The sequence below is a fragment of the Petromyzon marinus genome, chromosome 5, assembly GCF_048934315.1.
Source record: "Petromyzon marinus isolate PM22_M1 ecotype Great Lakes invasive population chromosome 5, UKy_Petmar_22M1.pri1.0, whole genome shotgun sequence".
NCBI lineage: Eukaryota > Metazoa > Chordata > Hyperoartia > Petromyzontiformes > Petromyzontidae > Petromyzon > Petromyzon marinus.
The window spans coordinates 1,821,504-1,840,627 of record NC_133671.1 but is presented as its reverse complement, the minus strand read 5'-3'; the positions used below and the strand labels follow the sequence as shown (position 1 = coordinate 1,840,627).

Here is a 19,124-nt window from a genome sequence, read left to right as displayed (position 1 = left end):
AGACTCAAATGGGTCTCAAAGACTCAAATGGGTCTCAAAGACTCAAATGGGTCTCAAAGACTCAAATGGGTCTCAAAGACTCAAATGGGTCTCAAAGACTCAAATGGGTCTCAAAGACTCAAATGAGTCTCAAAGACTCAAATGAGTCTCAAAGACTCAAATGAGTCTCAAAGACTCAAATGAGTCTCAAAGACTCAAATGAGTCTCAAAGACTCAAATGAGTCTCAAAGGCTCAAATGAGTCTCAAAGACTCAAATGAGTCTGAGGCATTGGTGCTCTTTTCTCGTTTACAGCCCTGTAACAATGGTGGATATTCCACATTTCTATAGCAGAGGGGGGGGGGGGGGTGGGGGGAGCTCTCTATAAAACAACCACGGTTGACTTCACCACACACTGGTGCCTATATTTTATCGACCGTGGATGTCTTGAGTCAACCATGCCCAACCAGGATTTGAAATCATGCCCTTCAAATTGCGAGCCGCGTGCTCTGCCGCCGAGTCACTTAGGACGGGACTATGGTGAGGATTCACTTTCTTACCAGCTAAGGAGGACAGGCAAGTTCGCTTTGAATATTAACATCAATTATATGATTGAGTGGTGTAAATGCATATTTTATTAATCTATAGTTCATTAGTCAACCATCGTGACAGACCTAAACAGTTTCTGAGCACAGTAGGCCCAAGTGCTCAAAACGTCATGAGGATGGCAACACACAGCACGATTGATATGTAAACCCCTTTGCCAAGGTGCGTCACTTCTCTCAACCAGCTTAAAAGATGCTGCGAATCTTAACAGCGTTCATTGAAGCTCTGTCGTCCCGACAGGTTTGTTCCTTTCACCTGAAGAAGGCCACTTGTGTTGTGGCCGAAACGTCGTGAGAATTTTATTGTGTTATTTTATTATTTTATTCTCATTCTACGTGACTTTACTAAAAGAACCAAAGAATAAAAAGTTGTAAGACATAATAGTTGACACGTTTCTTGGTTACTGGGCAAAGGTTTTTATTTAAAGCTTTCGTGACTGCAGGGATTCATATTCTTGGTTCTTTCGGTAAAGTCACGTAGAAGGGAAACAAAAAAAATAAAAAATTTGTATATTGTTATATATAAAATACATTGTTTTATACTTTTATTTTATTGTTTCCCTTCTACGTGACTTTACCGAAAGAACCAAGAATATGGGCAAAGGTTGTTATAAGAGCTTGGGGAAAACGGACGACGATGGGCAGGAATTCCAAATTGGAGCAGTGCTCGGGAAGAAACAGAAAGAGAAGTGAGGTGTCCTGCAGTGTGGCGAGTGGTTGAACACAGTGTGCATGAGACAAAAACAAGTCGGCATCTTGTGGACCGAGTCCTCAACAGGGGTGGAGGAATCACCAAGCATCAAATCTAGAATCACCAAGTGTAGTTCACGGGAACAGTAACCAGAGCAGTAGCGATACAATTGGTTGTCAAGTGACATATGACACACAAAAGAAGCAGATCTCGTGCGCGAGTGTACAAGTCAACTCACCGTACAACTGTCGAACATGACGTCTGCTGCGGCTGGTGGTCCAGTCGCACCGTGAGCATCTCCAGCTGCCGTGGCTTCTGTCGCGGCGCCCGATTTCAGAATCTCGGACTCATCAGCTCCACGCAGACGAATGCTGCTCAGAGAGCTCTGGCATAAATACGTGAGTGACTGGCGAGCCTGGGCGCTGAGCAACCGGAGGAACTTCAGCTGAACCACACCGAGGGGAGAGCCTTCTGCGTCGACGTACGAAAACTATAAAGGAAAAAAAATAAAAGCAAATACTTCAGAACAACTTCAAACGTAGGAGGCTTTCGCGACAAATATTATCCGTAAGAGGTTTTTTTTGGGGTTAGATAGTGTATATATTGAGGCTGCTTGTAATTACCAGTGAAATGTCACAGTACTCGATTTGTAAATGATGTAGTGGGTTTACTACTTTCCAACACACCGGTGTGCTGAACTAGTAACGAATTGGCACGTTTTGTTTACGTGACAAACGTTGCTAATTGGCTGTGTCGGGTGGTGGCGGATTTATCAACACATTTATATTTACACGATCGAACCCAAAAAACTCCATTATGGACTTCAACTGTGGAAGAGGATAAATAATTGCTATTTAGATGGTAATAGTTGTATTATGCTTGTTAAACCAGTAAAAAATATAACTCTTTTCAGGAACCTGCTGCCAAATCTTCACAGGAGAGGGGCAGCAATTGCTATGTATGTCCCAATGCACTAATCTACAGTATAATAAAAAAAGTGAAATTGGACACCAGCATTATTCGAATGATGTCACCGGATCTTTCACATCCAGTATGCAGCAGACGGCATGTAGTATTTTATGGTTAATACACATCCACAAATGCACTGCCGCTGGGTTGCATCACTGCCATGTACAAATGCGACACTCATCAGGGCTAATCAGGCTCAACTATACTGCCTTGAATCAATACCAAAGACAAAGATCCCTTCGCATAGCCTCAGCAGAGAGTTGGGACAAGTGCTGTTAATGAGCTGATGTTTACACAATGCCCCAGCGACTCATTGAAGACTAAGTCAACATATGGGAGGACCGGAATCGGGTCAAATATTTGCAACTTATTGATCGTGAGCGAGAATCAAACTTGGGTTTTCCGGATTAGTAGCGCAGTGTGCTAACCACTGCACCACTGTTCCTCCAATACATGAACCACACAAACACACACCTCTTTTCCTCCCTTGAAGTTGCTGTACCAGCCTCCTGGTTTCTCCTTTGCCCAGGTCGACATCTTTACCTACAGAGAGAGGACAGAGCCAGAGGACCAAAGTTTAACAGCAGCCGTCCTTGTGTGCGCGCAATATGCGTACACAGTTGTAAAATCTGAGTGAAGCGATCATCGTTTAGCAAATGAGACTCATCGTCTGAAGATAATTCTCACAAGGTGGTACTTGTCCAACATTATTCCAGTGTCGATCAAATGAGCACCATTGTGTGAGAATAAATAGTTGGTTGTTTAGTGATGATTCTATCCATGCCAAAGAATCAGGGTAATCGGGCCTCTGCCTCAGGGGCACAAAGCAAGATTAGCAGCACCCGACATGTTTCAGCATCGACCCTTTGACTTGGAAGCCTGAGTGGGTATAATGCTGGCTCATGAGCAAGTGTGCACATGGACTCTGTACGTTTCCTTGAGCTTCGTGTAGATATCTTTAAAATTAACAACATTTTAAAAGTATGTTTCTGTTCAAAATGAAGCAATAAAGGTTTAAAGGTGATTTTTGTTAACCAGGTGAGAACTCAGGAGACCAGAACAGTCCCATTTGCAAAATGACAAAAAGCAATAACAGAAAAACTAAGTACAAACAATGAAGCAAATATAAATCGGAGCAAAAAACAACCAAATGTAAACCATTGCCACACGTACTTGGGATAACATTCAAAGGAGCATGTCAAGTTTATGTGCCATAGCTCAAATCTCAATGCTAAAAAAACTTTCTCAACTTCATGACCTGCGTCATCCATCTCTTCCATGTGCTCTACCCTTACTCGCCGGGATAAACTAATACAGTAAGTGTGGGCTCATCCCCATCTCTTCCAACTGTTTAGGGGGGATAGAGTGTTTCCCCCCTCCCACACACGGGATTTGGTGATCCAGTTTCCTCACACGCATAAGAAACACTCAGTAATTGGCCGAAAACGCCTGAACATATTAATATGTCAAGGACCTCAGAGCTTGCATGGTGAATGTGGCGCTGGCTCACCACGTGGCTCATGCCTTCCTGCTCCTGCAGGGAGCCACGCTACAAGTATAAATAGTTATTTTGAAGACTGGACTATAATGTTTCTCTCCCCAGCGACTGAGTAATCGGGTCTCGAATTTCAACCGTCGCCACGCCATCTACCATGGCGACAAACCCAGGGACCACAACCCATGTGATGAGTCAGTCTTACCCTCTGCACGTCTCCCAGCCTGAGAACGCTACCATTAAAGGTTGAACGCAGCTTGAATTAACGTGATAAATGGGCACATTGGCACCTTGGAGTCGCTCTCCAATGAAACGTCCAATAGAATTGCGATTTATTGTTATCATTGTCTACCTGAAAGTGTGAATATTTGTCTCAGCTATGGTGTGGTCTAATTTTATGTAGAACATGCTCGTGTGTGTATTATTACCCTTGCCGACTTGACATCTGGTTGAATACATGTCTCCCCTCCAGCCGTGAAATTACAGAACACCTGATAAAAGGTAAAACACAACACAATAAGTGCATCTTACACAGCACATGCCAAAATTACTTATTCTTATACTTTAAACATAAAAGATGTTTGGGGCACACCGGAATGTGACACTAGACTCCACTTACTTAACTCTTTAATTAAAGCTCCCGTGGCACAACGTCTCAATGTTACAGCGTTAGGGTGCATTTGACGTGAACTAGCGGAGTGCACCAAGTAACTGTTGATCTATAGCTGCGCGTCCCGCACAACTATAGTAATGGGTGCGTCGGCATGTAAGCGAAAGGGAGTGCTCTGTTCGTCATTCACAGCATGAAGGCATCGCGATGAAGCTTCTCAGCTTTGCCGTTTTTGCCACAGATGACTGTAAAAAATAGACACTGATTTTGATCCCATTGAGCATCACACAGCTGTTAAGCTCCGAATACATTTGTTGTTTTGGCTCATCTTCCAATGTAATGATTCCTAATCTATGATTTGAACTTTTTCCTTCCGTTTCCTTCAGGAACCATTGCCTGGTGGTATTTCTTCTTGGCCGGACTTCTGGAATCCTCTGACAGAGGAGGATGTTTAAGAATTATAACTTTCTAGATTTGAAGCTTTCGTGACTGCAAGGATTCATACTCTTTGGTTTTATTCAGTAAAGTCACGTAGACGGAAGTACTCTTTGGTTTTATTCGGTAAAGTCACGTAGACGGAAGCTTGTGTTGCCTCCGAAACGTCGTGATTTAATTATTTTCTTTTATTTTGTTTTATTTTATCTACGTGACTTTACCGAATAAAACCAAAGAGTAATTATAACGTTATCAACTCCACGCAACGGTGCAGGATTGATGTCACAGGAAACATATTCTGATATAGATAGTGATGTAATGTGACAGCACAATGGGCGGGTGCTCGAGTTAATCGTCACCATGCACAACCCTTGCAACGAGACGTTCCATCACAAAGGATTTTCCAGGTGATAATATTATGATGAATAAGACGTATAAACATTCATACAATCCCTGCAGGTATTGTGGTTAATGGAGACATGAATCCTCGTAAAAAGGTTTCAGTTTTGTTGCCAGAAAAAAGGGGAAAAACCCTATTATTACATTTTGGTACTGGAAAAGGAGGTCTAATGATGGCGACTAACTACTTTATTAAGCTGCGTGGCTGAGCAGCAAGGGAATTCTGAGTATATGTGCGGAATGATTTGTGCTGCCATCTCACTGTGTGTGTGTACATCGTATCTTGCAACAAATACACTTAACATTTATTTTAGGGAAATTGTTTTTGCTTAACGTGGCACTTTCCAAGAAGGTATCTACTGCATTCAACGAACAACTACTCGACTGAAATAAAGCCAATCAGACATGTTCATTTCCGCAACGATCTGAGTTGAGTCTGCCTGATAATAAAATTGCTTACCTTGAATGAATCGCGTGAGCAGCCTTGGTTAGGGTCAATGTAGTACTCTCCTAAACACAAGCACGCACATAACCACATGAGTAGTCTGATTGTCATGAGTGACACAATAAAGAAGCAGACAGTTCGCCTCCTTTGCACATCTGTCTCTCCAGATCAATAAATATCCATTTTATGATTTGCACATCCCATCCGACACATAGCCTTCTTTGCGTTCGTAATTCACCAGCAACAAAAACTCTGGACCCGTTTCAATATTCAATGTCTTATCGAGTCAGGCTCTCCTCGAACCAATGCTGGTGAACTGCCTGATGGTTATATGCAATTTTAAGTTTACTATGTCTCGTAATGATGAATATAAATTTAAAGTAAGAATATCTAGACAACTATACAATAAGAGTAAAAAAAGTATGTTTATGAAAATATGCTTCACTTGCAGATAGTCTGCGCCTCAACATTACGCTTTCTGTAACTCGTGAGTTGAGTGGATCATTAAAGACCACAGAAGTTGCATCACTGCTTGGACACCACTGTCTGATGGACACGTGGGTGGGGCAGTCTCACCGTTGGGCATGTCAGGGTGGCACATGAGCAGGTCTCGGCACGTTCGTGCGGGGTTTTCCTGCGTTCCGGATGGTTGCTTCATCTGTTCAATTTCAACCTGAAATGAATGAAGACAATGAGGTAGATTGGGTAAATTATAGAAAAGCACACATCCGCACAGAGGGAAACTCCTCTTTCCATGATTAAAGAGGCTTCTGTCAGTGTTGAACTTCTTTCGCACCGTACATAACCAACCCTGTTAATCAGAGATGCGGGGGAAGGACAACAAACTAAACACAAAAAGCAGTTCGAAAGAAGTGAGTTCATAGTTTTGATTTAAAAGTGCAGAGCTCCAGTGGCTTCCTAATATCGGATGGAAGAGCATTCCAGACGGCCGCAGAAATGCATCTGAAGGCATACGGCTCAGAAACACAATCGTAACGGAAGATCGGGAACAAAGAAGCTAAAATGTGTGTAAAGAAGCATGGGAAGAGATGCACACTTGGAGTTATGCTGAGAGAGAGAAAAAGGAACACTTGGAGTAGAGAACACATGCAGGTTACTGATATCATCCAAACTGCTAATAAAAGTGAGTAGGCTTGGGCAGGACCACGTCACGGCCAGAATGGACAATGGCCGACGGTTGCGAATAATAACGGAGTGGCAGCCAAGGTAATGGAACGCGTACCGAGAGACTACGGACACTTAGGAGATGGAGCGATGGAATCAGTTTGTGCATAAGGCACTGGACGGATTGTGGCATCGCAAGGATCGAGAGCGGCGGTGGTGGTGGCGGCGGCTTGACGAGGCGCTCATCCAACAGTGGATTTACCCTGGCTGGTGACGATGGTGATGAAGGAGAGAGCAGTGGGATGAGGTGTACCAGGGAAGGAGGTGTCACTGTTGACCGCACTCAGTGGGTGGGGGTAGTGTGTGGCCTGGCCTGAGGCTGTGGTGCTATGGCTATCCATGGAAATAAGCAGACTTGGTGCCTCCCCCACCCCCTTCCATATGCACACTCTACATAAAACAAACAGTTGTACGCATCCCATCAGCCGCAGTGCCTCCTGGGAGTGCATAATTTCAGCAGCATTTAGTTAAACGCAAGTAAACTCTGCACCCATTGTGACATTCAGTGTCTCGTCGGTAGAGTCAGACTTGCTGGAACCAATGCTGCTGATCTGCTCGATGTTAATAAGCAAGGATGCTTTTTGACACAAAACCACGAAACACAAAATAATAATTATTCACAGAATAAGCAGATGAGGCTTCTCCTTCCCATACCTGTCCCAGCAGATTTGAATGTACGCACATTGTCTGGCTTACAAAAGTCCGTGCGTTGAACGGAGGCGACACAGTCACGTCACGTCGATTTAAAGCAGATTAAGAATGCAAAGTGGTATTAACTGCTCTAAATGTCTTTAAAAAAGAAAATTCCAAACTTTCCCCCAAAACAACCGGCCTACAGTCCTTGTCAGCGCAGGTTTTTGGACGTGCACTTTGGATACGCGGTGAACGCACAATGCGCCCACCTTCAGAGAGTTGAGAGAACCGAATATCTCCTCCATCCCGTCGGTGTAATCCAAGTAGCTCTGGGGGTCCTCGTCTTGCTCCTGGGCAGCTCGCCGCGTCTTCTTGGCAGACTGCATGGGGAGTGGGTGGACCACCTCACCTGGAGGACCCTGCGACAATAACCGCGTGGCCTTCGTGAGTCTTTGGTAGTTCACTTCCATTGTCACATTGCGTCAACGTTCGAGTGACTTTCTGCTCAAATCAGGATTCAGGCATTGGTGCTCATCTCCCGTTTACAGCCCTGCAGAGTCTAAATTCCGCATTCACATAGCAGGGATAAGTGTCCATAGGACAACCACCACAGACTCCCCACCCCCCCCCCCCCCACCAAAGTGGTATTGATTTTATCAACTCCGGAGGGATGATGAGCCGAGTCAACCCCCAACCAAGATTAGAACTTGGAACGTTCCCTTTACGAGCCGCTCCCTCTACCTGCAAGCCACCTGGGCGGATTTTAATTTACACTGGAGTCTGATATCCTCTCTCGAGTTAAATCGAGCCATTCTTCACTCTACTGGCCTCCACGCAGAAGGGTCACCACAATGAAAACCAAAGACAGGATAATGGCCTCGTTTTCCCAATGTGCCAAGTTGGAAAAAGTACGACAATTTCTCAATTGGCAAACCCATAGCTGCCCGTGAAACACGGCAATGAAAATGGCACGGGCACCCAAATATCTCTAGATACTCATTGTTGTTCATTACTGTAGGGACGTGTGTGCACGTCGATGTGTGCTGTGCTTCTATACCGGGGGTCCGGGCATTCCTGTGGGGCCCATGTCTCCTCTTGTCCCGGCGGGGCCCTGCACCCAGACATTCACATCAGTGACACGGTAGAAGCAGTGATGTTATGTCCAATGCAACAGTTCAAACGGTGTGTTAAGTGCACTAGCTATGAGGAGCTTTGTATTTTGATTATTAGCACTGACACACGTGGCTGAACCGCATTGCAATGATGCAAGTAGCAGCCCCTGCAGAGCTAGTGCAGGCAGCACGGAAAAACACTCACCAACGTCCTCTCACCTCACTCTACTCCACCCCACACCCTCAACATTCTCCTCTCACCTCACTCTACTCCCCCTCCACACCCTCAACATTCCCCTCTCACCTCACCTCACTCTCCTCCACACCATCTCCTACCCCTCCCCTCTCGTCTCATTCTAGGAATCACATTGAAGCACATGTATACCACAGTGAGCCGGTGTTTATAAAGTGATAGAGATTGGCGATGGATTCTTAACGCAACTTGATTTAGCACTGATCACGGTGCCAACGATGTATGATTGACAATATTTTTTTTTACCGTTGATCCTTTATTTCCTTTTGGGCCTTGGGGTCCCTGAAAAATAACAAAAACACAAAAAAACAATCAGTGCGTATTTTTCATAGTCATGAGAATATGCATGTAATCACATGGACATGTGCGAATTAGTACCAATGAGCACTTACTCATGGCTGTGAGTGCTGTGGAGTTCACAGGAGAGTATAGTGCTAGCTAGTGGTGAAGGAATGGTAATTACAAAGTACTAGTTCAAAGAAAGGTTCATCTACATTGAGACACAATCACAGCAGTGGATTTAAACCTTGTGTATAAATCATAACACGAAACGACCCTATTGACATTAAAAGGCAGAATGGAATATGTGTAAGTTGGGGCACGCGTTTGATATCTTTCAGAACCATTAAATAAAGATCAAGATGGCATCGTGGCCAAAGCCATTGATGCCACAATCCCTCGCCAAATGCTGTCTGCGCTCCATCAGATCCAGCAGCCGCTGCACAGTACATACAGGAGGGACTTCCAAGATCTGCCCTGAAAGTCTTGACTCCACCACCACCACCACACCTGCTCTTAAGGCTTCCCCTTGGTCGTGGACAGTATTAGATCACACCCCCATATAGCCGTGAAAATGAATACAAGTGAGGGACAACACATGCAGAATATGAAGTGCGAGCCCCTTTCTCGATGACACAGATACTCACAGCGAGGCCAGGAGGCCCAGGGGGGCCCTGCGGGCCACCGGGGCCTTTGATACCCTGCGAAATAAAGAAGCAGCCCACATAATCAGCATCGTCAAGAAGCTTGCATTTCTTTGCCACGCCAAAACCATTACTCCAAACAATTACAAAGGACACATTTGGCTTTAGCTAGAATGCTGCAGTCACATGTGGGGTGAAACACCCAGTTCCTACCTCATTGCACTGGATAAAATTCAACGTAAAGCAGTCAGGGTGATTGATGATACAGCACTCACTAATTCCCTCACACACCGATGATCAGTCGCAATCTCATCACTCCTCTGTTGTGACTACTATGGTCACTGTTCCCGTGAACTCCACACGGTGATTCCTCCACTTATGTTGCATGTATGTATGTAGGTTGAACTTCTTTCGCACCATACGTAGCCAACCGCGATAATCAGAAGGGGAAGGACAACACACTAAACACAAAAAGCAGTTCTAAATAAATGAGTTTTCAATCTAGATGATTCAAAAGTGCATAGCTCCTGTGGCTACCTAATATCAGAAGAGCATTCCAGACGGCAGCAGAAGCGCATCCGAAAGCGTGCAACGGAGTGACTGTTTTTGTTAGATGGCTAGCCAAAATCCGCTGCTGCGAGGATGATCAGAGTTCGCGAATGCTTTATGCTCATTGACAAGTTCATTTGTGGAAAGCACTTTGTGTGTAAGAAGTGCGACCTCATAAAATATTAGTTCGAGCACTGGATGGACATGGTCGGATTTTGTAGTACCCGTCATGACACGTGCAAAAGAATGTTGTACTTGCTGCAGGTTGTTAATGTTTTGCCAGATGTCCCGTAGAGTAGTGAGTTGCAATAATCGAGCCTTGTCGATATACTACGCGACACGGTACCGTGTTGACTATGTCACGACTCAATAGTGGTCGAATGTGTCGTAGAGCCCTGATATGAAAATTGAAGGACCTGACTATATTTAGCACGTGGTGATCAAACGACATATTATGGTCAAGTATAGTGCCTAGGCTCTTTAGATGAGTACAAAACTAAATCCTGGAGTCTGCGACCGCCACACCTCATCCTCCCACCAATGTTTCCCCCAGAAACTAAGTGCCAACCATCAGATCCTCCGATTTTTCTGGATTAAGCAGCATTTTGTTTAATGCATACCACACGTGCACCACTCATGTACAATCTTCAAGATTAACCGAGGCTGTTCACATCTAACTTTGAGTTTACTGCAATGTACACTTGTGTATCATCAGTATATTGATGGAACTTGATGTCATGTGATGAGATGACATTGGTGATGACTGTTCGTTACTTAGCTTGACAAACTGTAATCAACCATGACTCAATCCACCCCAGTGCCAGACCCGATACACTGAACTTTGACCTCAGTCACCTGATGAGTATCTCATGATCGATGGTGTTGAAGGCGGCTGAGAGTTCGAGGCCAACCAACCCTGCGGCACACCGGTCATCCATGATCTTGCAGAGGTCATCAGTGATCTTTAGTCGAGCCGCATCAGTGCTGTGGAACTTCTGGTATGCCGAATGCAATGGGTTGATTCTGCCCATCGCAGTGATGTGGGGAAGTAACTGCTTCTAACAAACGTGCTCCATGACCTTTGAAATCTTTCCCAGGTTTGAGATTGGCCGATAGTTTGCAGGGTCACTATGGCTCAAGTCAACTTCTTCAGGAGGGGTGTTGCCTGTGCCATTTTGTACCGGTCTGGGAAACAGCCCTCACTGAACAAAAGATTTACCAGGTGGACAATCAGCGGAGCAAGTACGTTTGAGCATAATTTGAGAATCGGCGTGTAGATGTAGTGGAGCAGCGATGTCATATTTGGCAGCCGTGCAATGAACATCGACACCTCTGCCACTGAGGTTTGTACAAAGGTCTCGAGTTTTGCATTTGTTCCAGGTTGATCAAACTCAGATGGCAGACCGGGAGAATGCATTGCCTTCCATTTAGAATCTGCCATCTTGATCGTCACTATTTTATTGGCGAAGAACGTCACAAGTACTGTGCATAGACCGGGGTGACTAGTTGATGGGTGGTTGGAGTGCAGCAGACGCTTCAGGATGTGTCACAGATCACAGGGATTGCCAGCCGATTGATTGACGTGCAGAGCATAGAACGATCTGCGAGACTCAATAATGAGTTGGTTGGAAGATCTCCAGGTGGCTTTGTAACAGAGTCGGGCAGTCTTGAATTCAGTTTTCTTCCAAAGATGCTCTGGCCTCCTCTGCATATGCTTCGTAGCGATTACTGCATGCTTTTCCCATTCTCTTTGTGCTTGTTCAGATTGGCAGGCTGAATGTTTCATCCTATCCACAATGTGTTCATCCACCACACTGAAGGTCACAACAACACACTCACTCTCTTAGACACCCAATCACACACTCACCCACCAACCCACTCACCCATTCACTAACCACACTGCAGGTCACCTCACTTCTCATTCTGCTTCTTTTCTAACACTATTCCACTTTGCAATTCACTTTCATCATCTCTTTTCTAAAACATTCTTCAATTCAAGAAAGGTGCCAACTTTGATATATTACAACTTTGAAAGTGCTGTCTGTTGGTGGCATATTGACGTTTTGGGCATTTGGACCTGCGCTCAACAACATTGTAAAAAAATAAATCTACACTGCACCAATTCTGTAATTCCACCCGCGAGGTAGGAATGAAATGCACAGTTTTGATTGCCAAGCCAGATTTGCTTCATTGAAATGGGTCTCTGTCTGGCTTCGGGTGGAATCTAAGATCTTGCCGCTCGTGTTCAAGGCCTTACGAGGGCTCGTTCCGCTTTATAGTCAGCAACCAATTCAATTTCATGCCCACGCAGTGTCGTTAAAGCTCTGCCCACTGAGCCCTTCTATGCGTACCTCGATCTCGGTTGTTTCCTCGGGACGTTCGGGCGTTTACTGTGCCCCCCCACACCCCCCGGGTGTGGAACTGCCGACTGATGGAGATCAGGCTCAGTCAGGTTTTTCCTAATCATTATTGTTCCTCTTTGACTATTATTTTGCCACCCAGATTGTTTTTTTACGACTTTTACTCTTTTCAGTATGATTATTATTATTTACTGAAAATCACAAAATATGCAATGTGATGCAATCTCTGGCCACTATCATAAATAAATAGCACTTTCACCTGCTGATGTGTGACATAATGTCAAATTAAACATAAAAGCAATTATTGAATTTGGTTGTGAGGAGTGGTCAACTCACCGGTAAGCCGAAAAATTAGTAATCGATGCGTTAAATACTTGTACACCTCGTGACTTGAATATGTGTTGAGTGGTGGAGGGTTCTTAATGACACAGATTTGGTCAGATCGTTATTTGACCCAACCCAAGTATTTATTAAGAACCATAACATTGGCTGCCTGTTCAGTGAATACGAATAGGGCACAGCCCTTTCTGTCGTTAACTTCTACACAATTACCGTGTCGCCCTTGTTGCCGGGTGTTCCTTGGGTCCCGGGGAGCCCACGGTCTCCCTTCTCTCCCTGCTCTCCAGGAGGTCCGATCAACCCGATCAGCCCAGGGTGTCCCTGAGAGTAGTTACACAAAAGCATGTCGTTCATTAAGATAGTCAGATGAAAGAACGTTTAGTACATATAATGCATAAACTCCGCCTGTACATGAAGCAGCCCACCTCCATACATTCCATCCATTCCTCTCTTAAAGCCTCACCTGTTCTCGACTGCCCATGTTGTTCCTCTACCCTCCCCTCACCCCTCCACTTCTTTCCGTCCCTCCCTGTTAGTAATTCTTATGCACCCTCCGTCGCGGTCCCTCATTCCAGAGCCCTTGCACACCCCTGTCATCTGACTCACGATATATTTATATAATGTACTTATATACTTTATTTATATTTTAGTGACTTGCTTACATTTTCGCTATTTTCCACTCCTATCGTTTTTTGTATTGTTTGTTATTGTAAATTGCTGACCTGCCCCTACTGGACATCTGTGAGCTGCATAGTTCATCGGATTCCTCCAGTCTAAATAAAGATTCTGATTTTTATCATTTTAACACACCATTTCCTAAACAGTGTTAAGCGGCTTGTACCCTATAAAAAATAAGGTACAGCTGAAGAGTCAATCCCAGAAGACTGTGTGGCTGATGGGATTCATAAATAAAAAACACACTTTATTTATCATGTGGAGAGACAATCATGGCAAGGAGGCATATTTTCTGCTCATGTGTACAGGTGATGCGAGTACTGGTGCGGGGAGTGACCTTGGTCGATCTCATTATCCACGTTTATCTGAATGTGGATATCGCTACCTCCTGCAGGTTACTCCCCTTTATCTATGCCAAAAGGCACGGATACAATTGGGTGAAAGTCATCCTTCTCTGAGGCCACATCTGGGTCGGTTATGGTTGGGTGCAGTGGCGGAAAATGCTTAGGTGTCTCAAGAAGCTCAAAGGGGCACCATCTTCGGAAAATAAAACAAAAATGTCAATATGAATACAATTATTACCTTTTCTCCTTTAATTCCAAGATCCCCCTTTAGTCCAGGCAGCCCCGGTGGACCCTGAAACACAGACACACACACCGCGTGCAGCAACCCGTGTTTAATTCCCCCTCATGGCCAATGCCAGTGCCGATTATCTGAATCGGTACTGGGCCTCCCCTAGGTCGACTCATCCTCAAATGTGTACCTGGTGTGGTGTGTAAATATCACCGCAAAAGCAGTCCGGCGTGGTGCTGACAACCCACCCCCTCGTGTACCGTGCCAGCCTTCATAGCACCCGTCGGTGCAGCACAGTCACCAATGTTCACTGCTACCCTGTGGCTATGGGAAGCCCCAGTGTGGAGCGGCTGTCACCTCACACTATGGGGGCTTTGTTCGTGAGACCCCTGGAGCGGTCCAGTAAATGTGTTACCGCCACGCCTTGCCGGTGGCTCCAAGAAATGGCGCCGTTCAGGGGCCATGACTTTAGTTTGCCCCCCCGTTAGCCTCACTTGCATAAGCTGTCATTTGCAAAGCATCAATTTGACGCTTATACTGTGAGCCTTAAGAATTAATATGAATTGTTGAATCGATGCTTCGCTAAACGCTTACTCATTTGCATGTTTAACTTTTTTTTTAAACCCAGCCTTTGTCAAGATGAATGGTGTATGCATCATCATCATCGTCGCAACGCTTCATACTGGTGTGTACCATTGTTCCAGTTCGAGGCAAAGATTATCTCACAATGACTGCATGTACATTGCCTCACACGCAAGCCACCGCCATCATCTTCTAACTTTCCATCTCCGTTCGTCCCACAAACCCCCCTCCCCTCCCTCCGCTCTCTCTTTCAACGTCCCCTTGTGCATTCTTCTTCCTAATTTTCTGTCAGGAATTCAGTTTTTCTACTTTTGTCTGTCTTGAAAACGCACCTCATTAAATTGTCCTTTAACCCCTAGTTCTGGCTGCCATGTACCCTGGTTCTGCTTATTTCCTGTTCAGCATTTGGCAGTACGGCTATTTTGCTGTGGGCTCCATCATCTATTTTGTGCAGCAATCATGTTGCTTCTTTGCTCTCAGCGTCCGTGCAAAGCCCGTCCTTCCTCTCCCCATTCACCCCCTCCCTTTTCCCCACCACCCTCCCCCTCTCTGACTTATTTAACTGCCCTGACTCTGGTCTCTCTCCCACTTCAGTAACAAAAAAATTATTGCTGTGGTTGTCACACCTGATGATGATTGCTTGTGTTGCAATCGAAACGTCGTGATTATTTTTTTTTTATTTTTTTTACCTACGTGACTTTACCGAAAGAACCAAAGAAAATGAAATGTGCCCTACAAATATCAATTATTATTACTCTAGGTCTTGCTCAATTATTGTCGAACGGTCATTCAAATTCTACATTGCTTGCCATTCCTCTTCAGTGCACTCTGCATCAATTTCAGTTCCCAAAAAGATGGAAATCCTAAGCGTCATTTAAAGTTGATGATAAAATAAAAAAAGAATTGACCTTTTTTTGGCAATACAGGTGTAGCTCCGTAAATGGGCTGTGTACTTACCTGCAGTAGCAGGCAGGGCCCACCAGGGGCAGTAGCTTGGACCGGTATGAGGGTCGATACATTCCCCAGCCCCAAAGCGGGGGGGCGGGGGGGCTGTGGGGTGTTCTAGGATCCCCCGAGACCCCCCCTGGAACTCTCTGGAAGGGAGGCGTGGCCAGGGACGGACACACCTGGGGAAGTGTATAAAAGCCGGACCTCTGGACGAGTCCGGGGCTAGTCCGAAGACTGAAGCCTAAAGACCAGCTAGCATAAGACCCTGGGAACCCCCAGACCCGCTGTCCTTCTAAGGGCCGGCACTGAGTGTGCCAGTGGTGAGAACCTGGGAACCCCCGGGGCCTGATGTCCTTGTAAGGGCCGGGACCGAGAGGGTCAGTGGTCGAGACACGTACCTTGGCTGGGTTGGGTCAGTGTAGCCTCCCCTAGGTCACCGTTAGCCGGAGAAGAGAGAGCCCGTGGTCCCAGTGATAGGGTACGCTTGCCCGGAGGCCGTACCTCCCCAGGTAGCGGGTAAAGGGACCGCTACCCCTTTGTGTTAGGGACTGTTACTGTTGCTGTTACCGTTATCGTAAATAAACGTGTTGCCTCTACAAGCCGTCTCCACTCTCCTTGAACCCACTACACAGGTATTAAGATGTTCAAACACCTATTACAAGGCATTAGGCCTTAATCAACCACACATACTTGTGGTAAAACATGCAAGCAAATATGCTCTGATGCATGCATTATCTTTCAAAAAGTGATTGGCCTACACCAGAGACAGCCCCTTTTATCAATTTGTCTCACCAGTGTTAGACCAAAGAACGCAAAAAGGGTTATTATATTATATAACTGCTTAACCCAAGCTATTAATGGCTTGGTGTTTGCATTGTCCTTGTAGGGTTCACCTTTTGGAGTTCTTTGCTCTATGGCACTGGACGCTGTCTCCGGAGTAGGACTATCAGTTTTAAGGATAATGCATACATTATCAGAACATATTTGGTTGCATGTTTTACCACGTGTGGTTTATGCAGACTGTATGCCTTGTAATAGCTGTGTCTATTTGGTGCTGTATTTTTGCCAGAAAACGTAAGACCTTTATTTTTCATCATCTTCAGTGTAAAAAGGGTACCCGTAGATATCATTAAAGTGATTTTGTCTATGGCTTCTTTGATTTGAGCCCTCAGCCATTGTTTGGTCTCATTTATGATTAAACATACTCAAGGTTTTTTAAGATATATCATGTAAATATAAACGTGTCATTAACCTGCCACCACCCAACAAGGCCAATTAGTAAGGTTTGTCATGTAAACAAAACGTGCCAATTAGTTACTACTTCAGCCCACGGGTGTGTTGGAGAGTAAACTCACAACATTTACAATTTGAGTACCGTGACGTTTTGCAGGTAATTCCATCCAGCATCATCGGGTGGTCGTGAGTTAACGACATATTTATAGTTACGCCATCTAACCCAAAAAAAACCTTGATTATGAATAATACTGTTCGCGAAAGCCTTCGCGTCAAACTGACGAACCTTTACGATTAAACCTTGCACCTCTGCATCGAGGACAATTGTTCTCAAAGTTCTCTGCACTCTCTCTGGTTCAGGTTCGCTTCACGTAATCTGTCCCAAGGGCTGCAAAATTCTCCACCAGGCTCGTGTGGGACTGCTCCCCATGCGGCATCCAGTCAAAGTTAATACTTTGCACCTCTCGTTTATTTTCACGTATAACCCCACAAAAAACGTTATCATAACTGAATACAATTTCTTAAAATATATATCTCAATAAAGCAGACGACCTGGATGGATAAAAGTAATGTCCTGTTTAGCACATAAACACCACCACGACCAGAGGTGACTTACCATAGGACCTGGAGGTCCCTTCTGCCCAGATGGACCTGGGGATCCTTGATCTCCCTGTGCACACACATAAAAAGACAGACCCACACAACACCAAACACATCAGAACATCAGAGAGGTTACTAACGAGAGGAGGGACAATCAATCCAAGCTCTGTAGTCTGCCAGTAGGGGGCAGCAATGGCATGCTATGTGTTAATTTGTGATTATTTTTTTCAACGTTGGGAAATGTGGACTATGATGCTGGCATGCAATGGCCTGCTTCTGCGAAATATGTTATAGGATTCATATTCTTGGTTCTTTCGCTAAAGTCACGTAGAAGGGAAACAATAAAATAATAAAAATATAAAACAATAAAATTCTCACAGTGAGAATTCTCACAGTTCTCACAGTGAGAATTCTCACAGTGAGAATTGTATTGTTTTATATTTTTATTATTTTATAAAATTCTCACAGTGAGAATTTTATTGTTTTATATTTGTATTATTTTATTGTTTCCCTTCTATGTGACTTTACCGAAAGAACCAATAATATGAATCCCTGCAGTCACGAAAGCTGTAAATCAAAAATGTCATAGGATCTTTAACGTCCACTCTGAAGCACGTGGTGCGTGTGTTTTATGGCTGATTCACACCCCGGTGTGCATGAGGGTAGCCGCTGGAGTTGAACCACGAACGTTTGCGACAAGCGGCGAATGAACTATCGCTTGTCCACACCACCACCCCAATAACTACCACCACTTTCAATTTACATGATCATTATACATGTATATTTGTTATACTTCTTTCATAAGTAATGCGAGGAACATGTGTCCATAAGCATATTTTAATTAATATTATTATTACATGTGAAACAGTGGTATTATTATTTGTATCTTATTTGACAATACATGCACCAGACACAGACATAAACAATGAGCATTACACACTTACGCTGGGGATTTAATTGAGTTACTCGGTAGCAACGAAAGAGCATCCTAGCCCAATGCTTTCCAGCAAGACTGGACAAAAAAAGAATATACTTAATTGTTATTGCTCTTTTGTTATGCATACTATTCGTATACATATAAATGTCAATATTTTAATATTTAGATATGAAGGGGTTGATGACAATGACAAAACTATACTGTAAGATGATTAAACAGGCCCAGGTTGCATAGACTGGCAGCCTGCAGAAATATGCACACATAACTATTTTGGCAAAGTATATGTACAGAAAATAGGCAAACTATTTGAAATGGGCATACAAACAGGTACTGGTACTTAGAATCTGAAGCAAGTAATTATTACAAACATATTATTACCGCTGGGCCTGGTATTCCCCGCAGTCCTTCAGGCCCGGCCTTTCCTGGTGGGCCTTGATTCCCCACAGGTCCTGTCTTGCCTGGAGGGCCTTCCGCACCGCCCTCCCCCTAACACACACACAGAGGAGCAGCAAAATCAACATCGGGCTCTCAAACATTACTGGCAGAGAGAGAGATGTTCATATCATTGCTGTTATCAGTGGCAACACCAAATCAC

At 44.6% G+C, this 19,124-nt stretch overlaps 1 protein-coding gene across 8 annotated transcripts in view; it reads right to left on the bottom strand.

The window, feature by feature from the left end:
• The window catches only part of LOC116938937 (uncharacterized), a 166,960-nt gene that overhangs the window by 5,846 nt on the left and 141,990 nt on the right, over positions 1-19,124 (bottom strand). For all 8 annotated transcript variants that reach the window (XM_032946684.2, XM_032946686.2, XM_032946683.2 and 5 more), the window contains 13 exons: positions 18,908-19,015; positions 17,609-17,662; positions 14,239-14,292; positions 13,195-13,302; positions 9,737-9,790; positions 9,057-9,092; positions 8,503-8,556; positions 7,715-7,864; positions 6,204-6,300; positions 5,643-5,692; positions 4,167-4,229; positions 2,718-2,786; positions 1,513-1,764 (listed from right to left, as the gene is read on the bottom strand). In XM_032946684.2, coding sequence (XP_032802575.2) covers positions 1,513-1,764; positions 2,718-2,786; positions 4,167-4,229; positions 5,643-5,692; positions 6,204-6,300; positions 7,715-7,864; positions 8,503-8,556; positions 9,057-9,092; positions 9,737-9,790; positions 13,195-13,302; positions 14,239-14,292; positions 17,609-17,662; positions 18,908-19,015 — 1,149 coding nt within the window. The remainder of the gene's footprint in view (positions 1-1,512; positions 1,765-2,717; positions 2,787-4,166; positions 4,230-5,642; positions 5,693-6,203; positions 6,301-7,714; positions 7,865-8,502; positions 8,557-9,056; positions 9,093-9,736; positions 9,791-13,194; positions 13,303-14,238; positions 14,293-17,608; positions 17,663-18,907; positions 19,016-19,124) is intronic.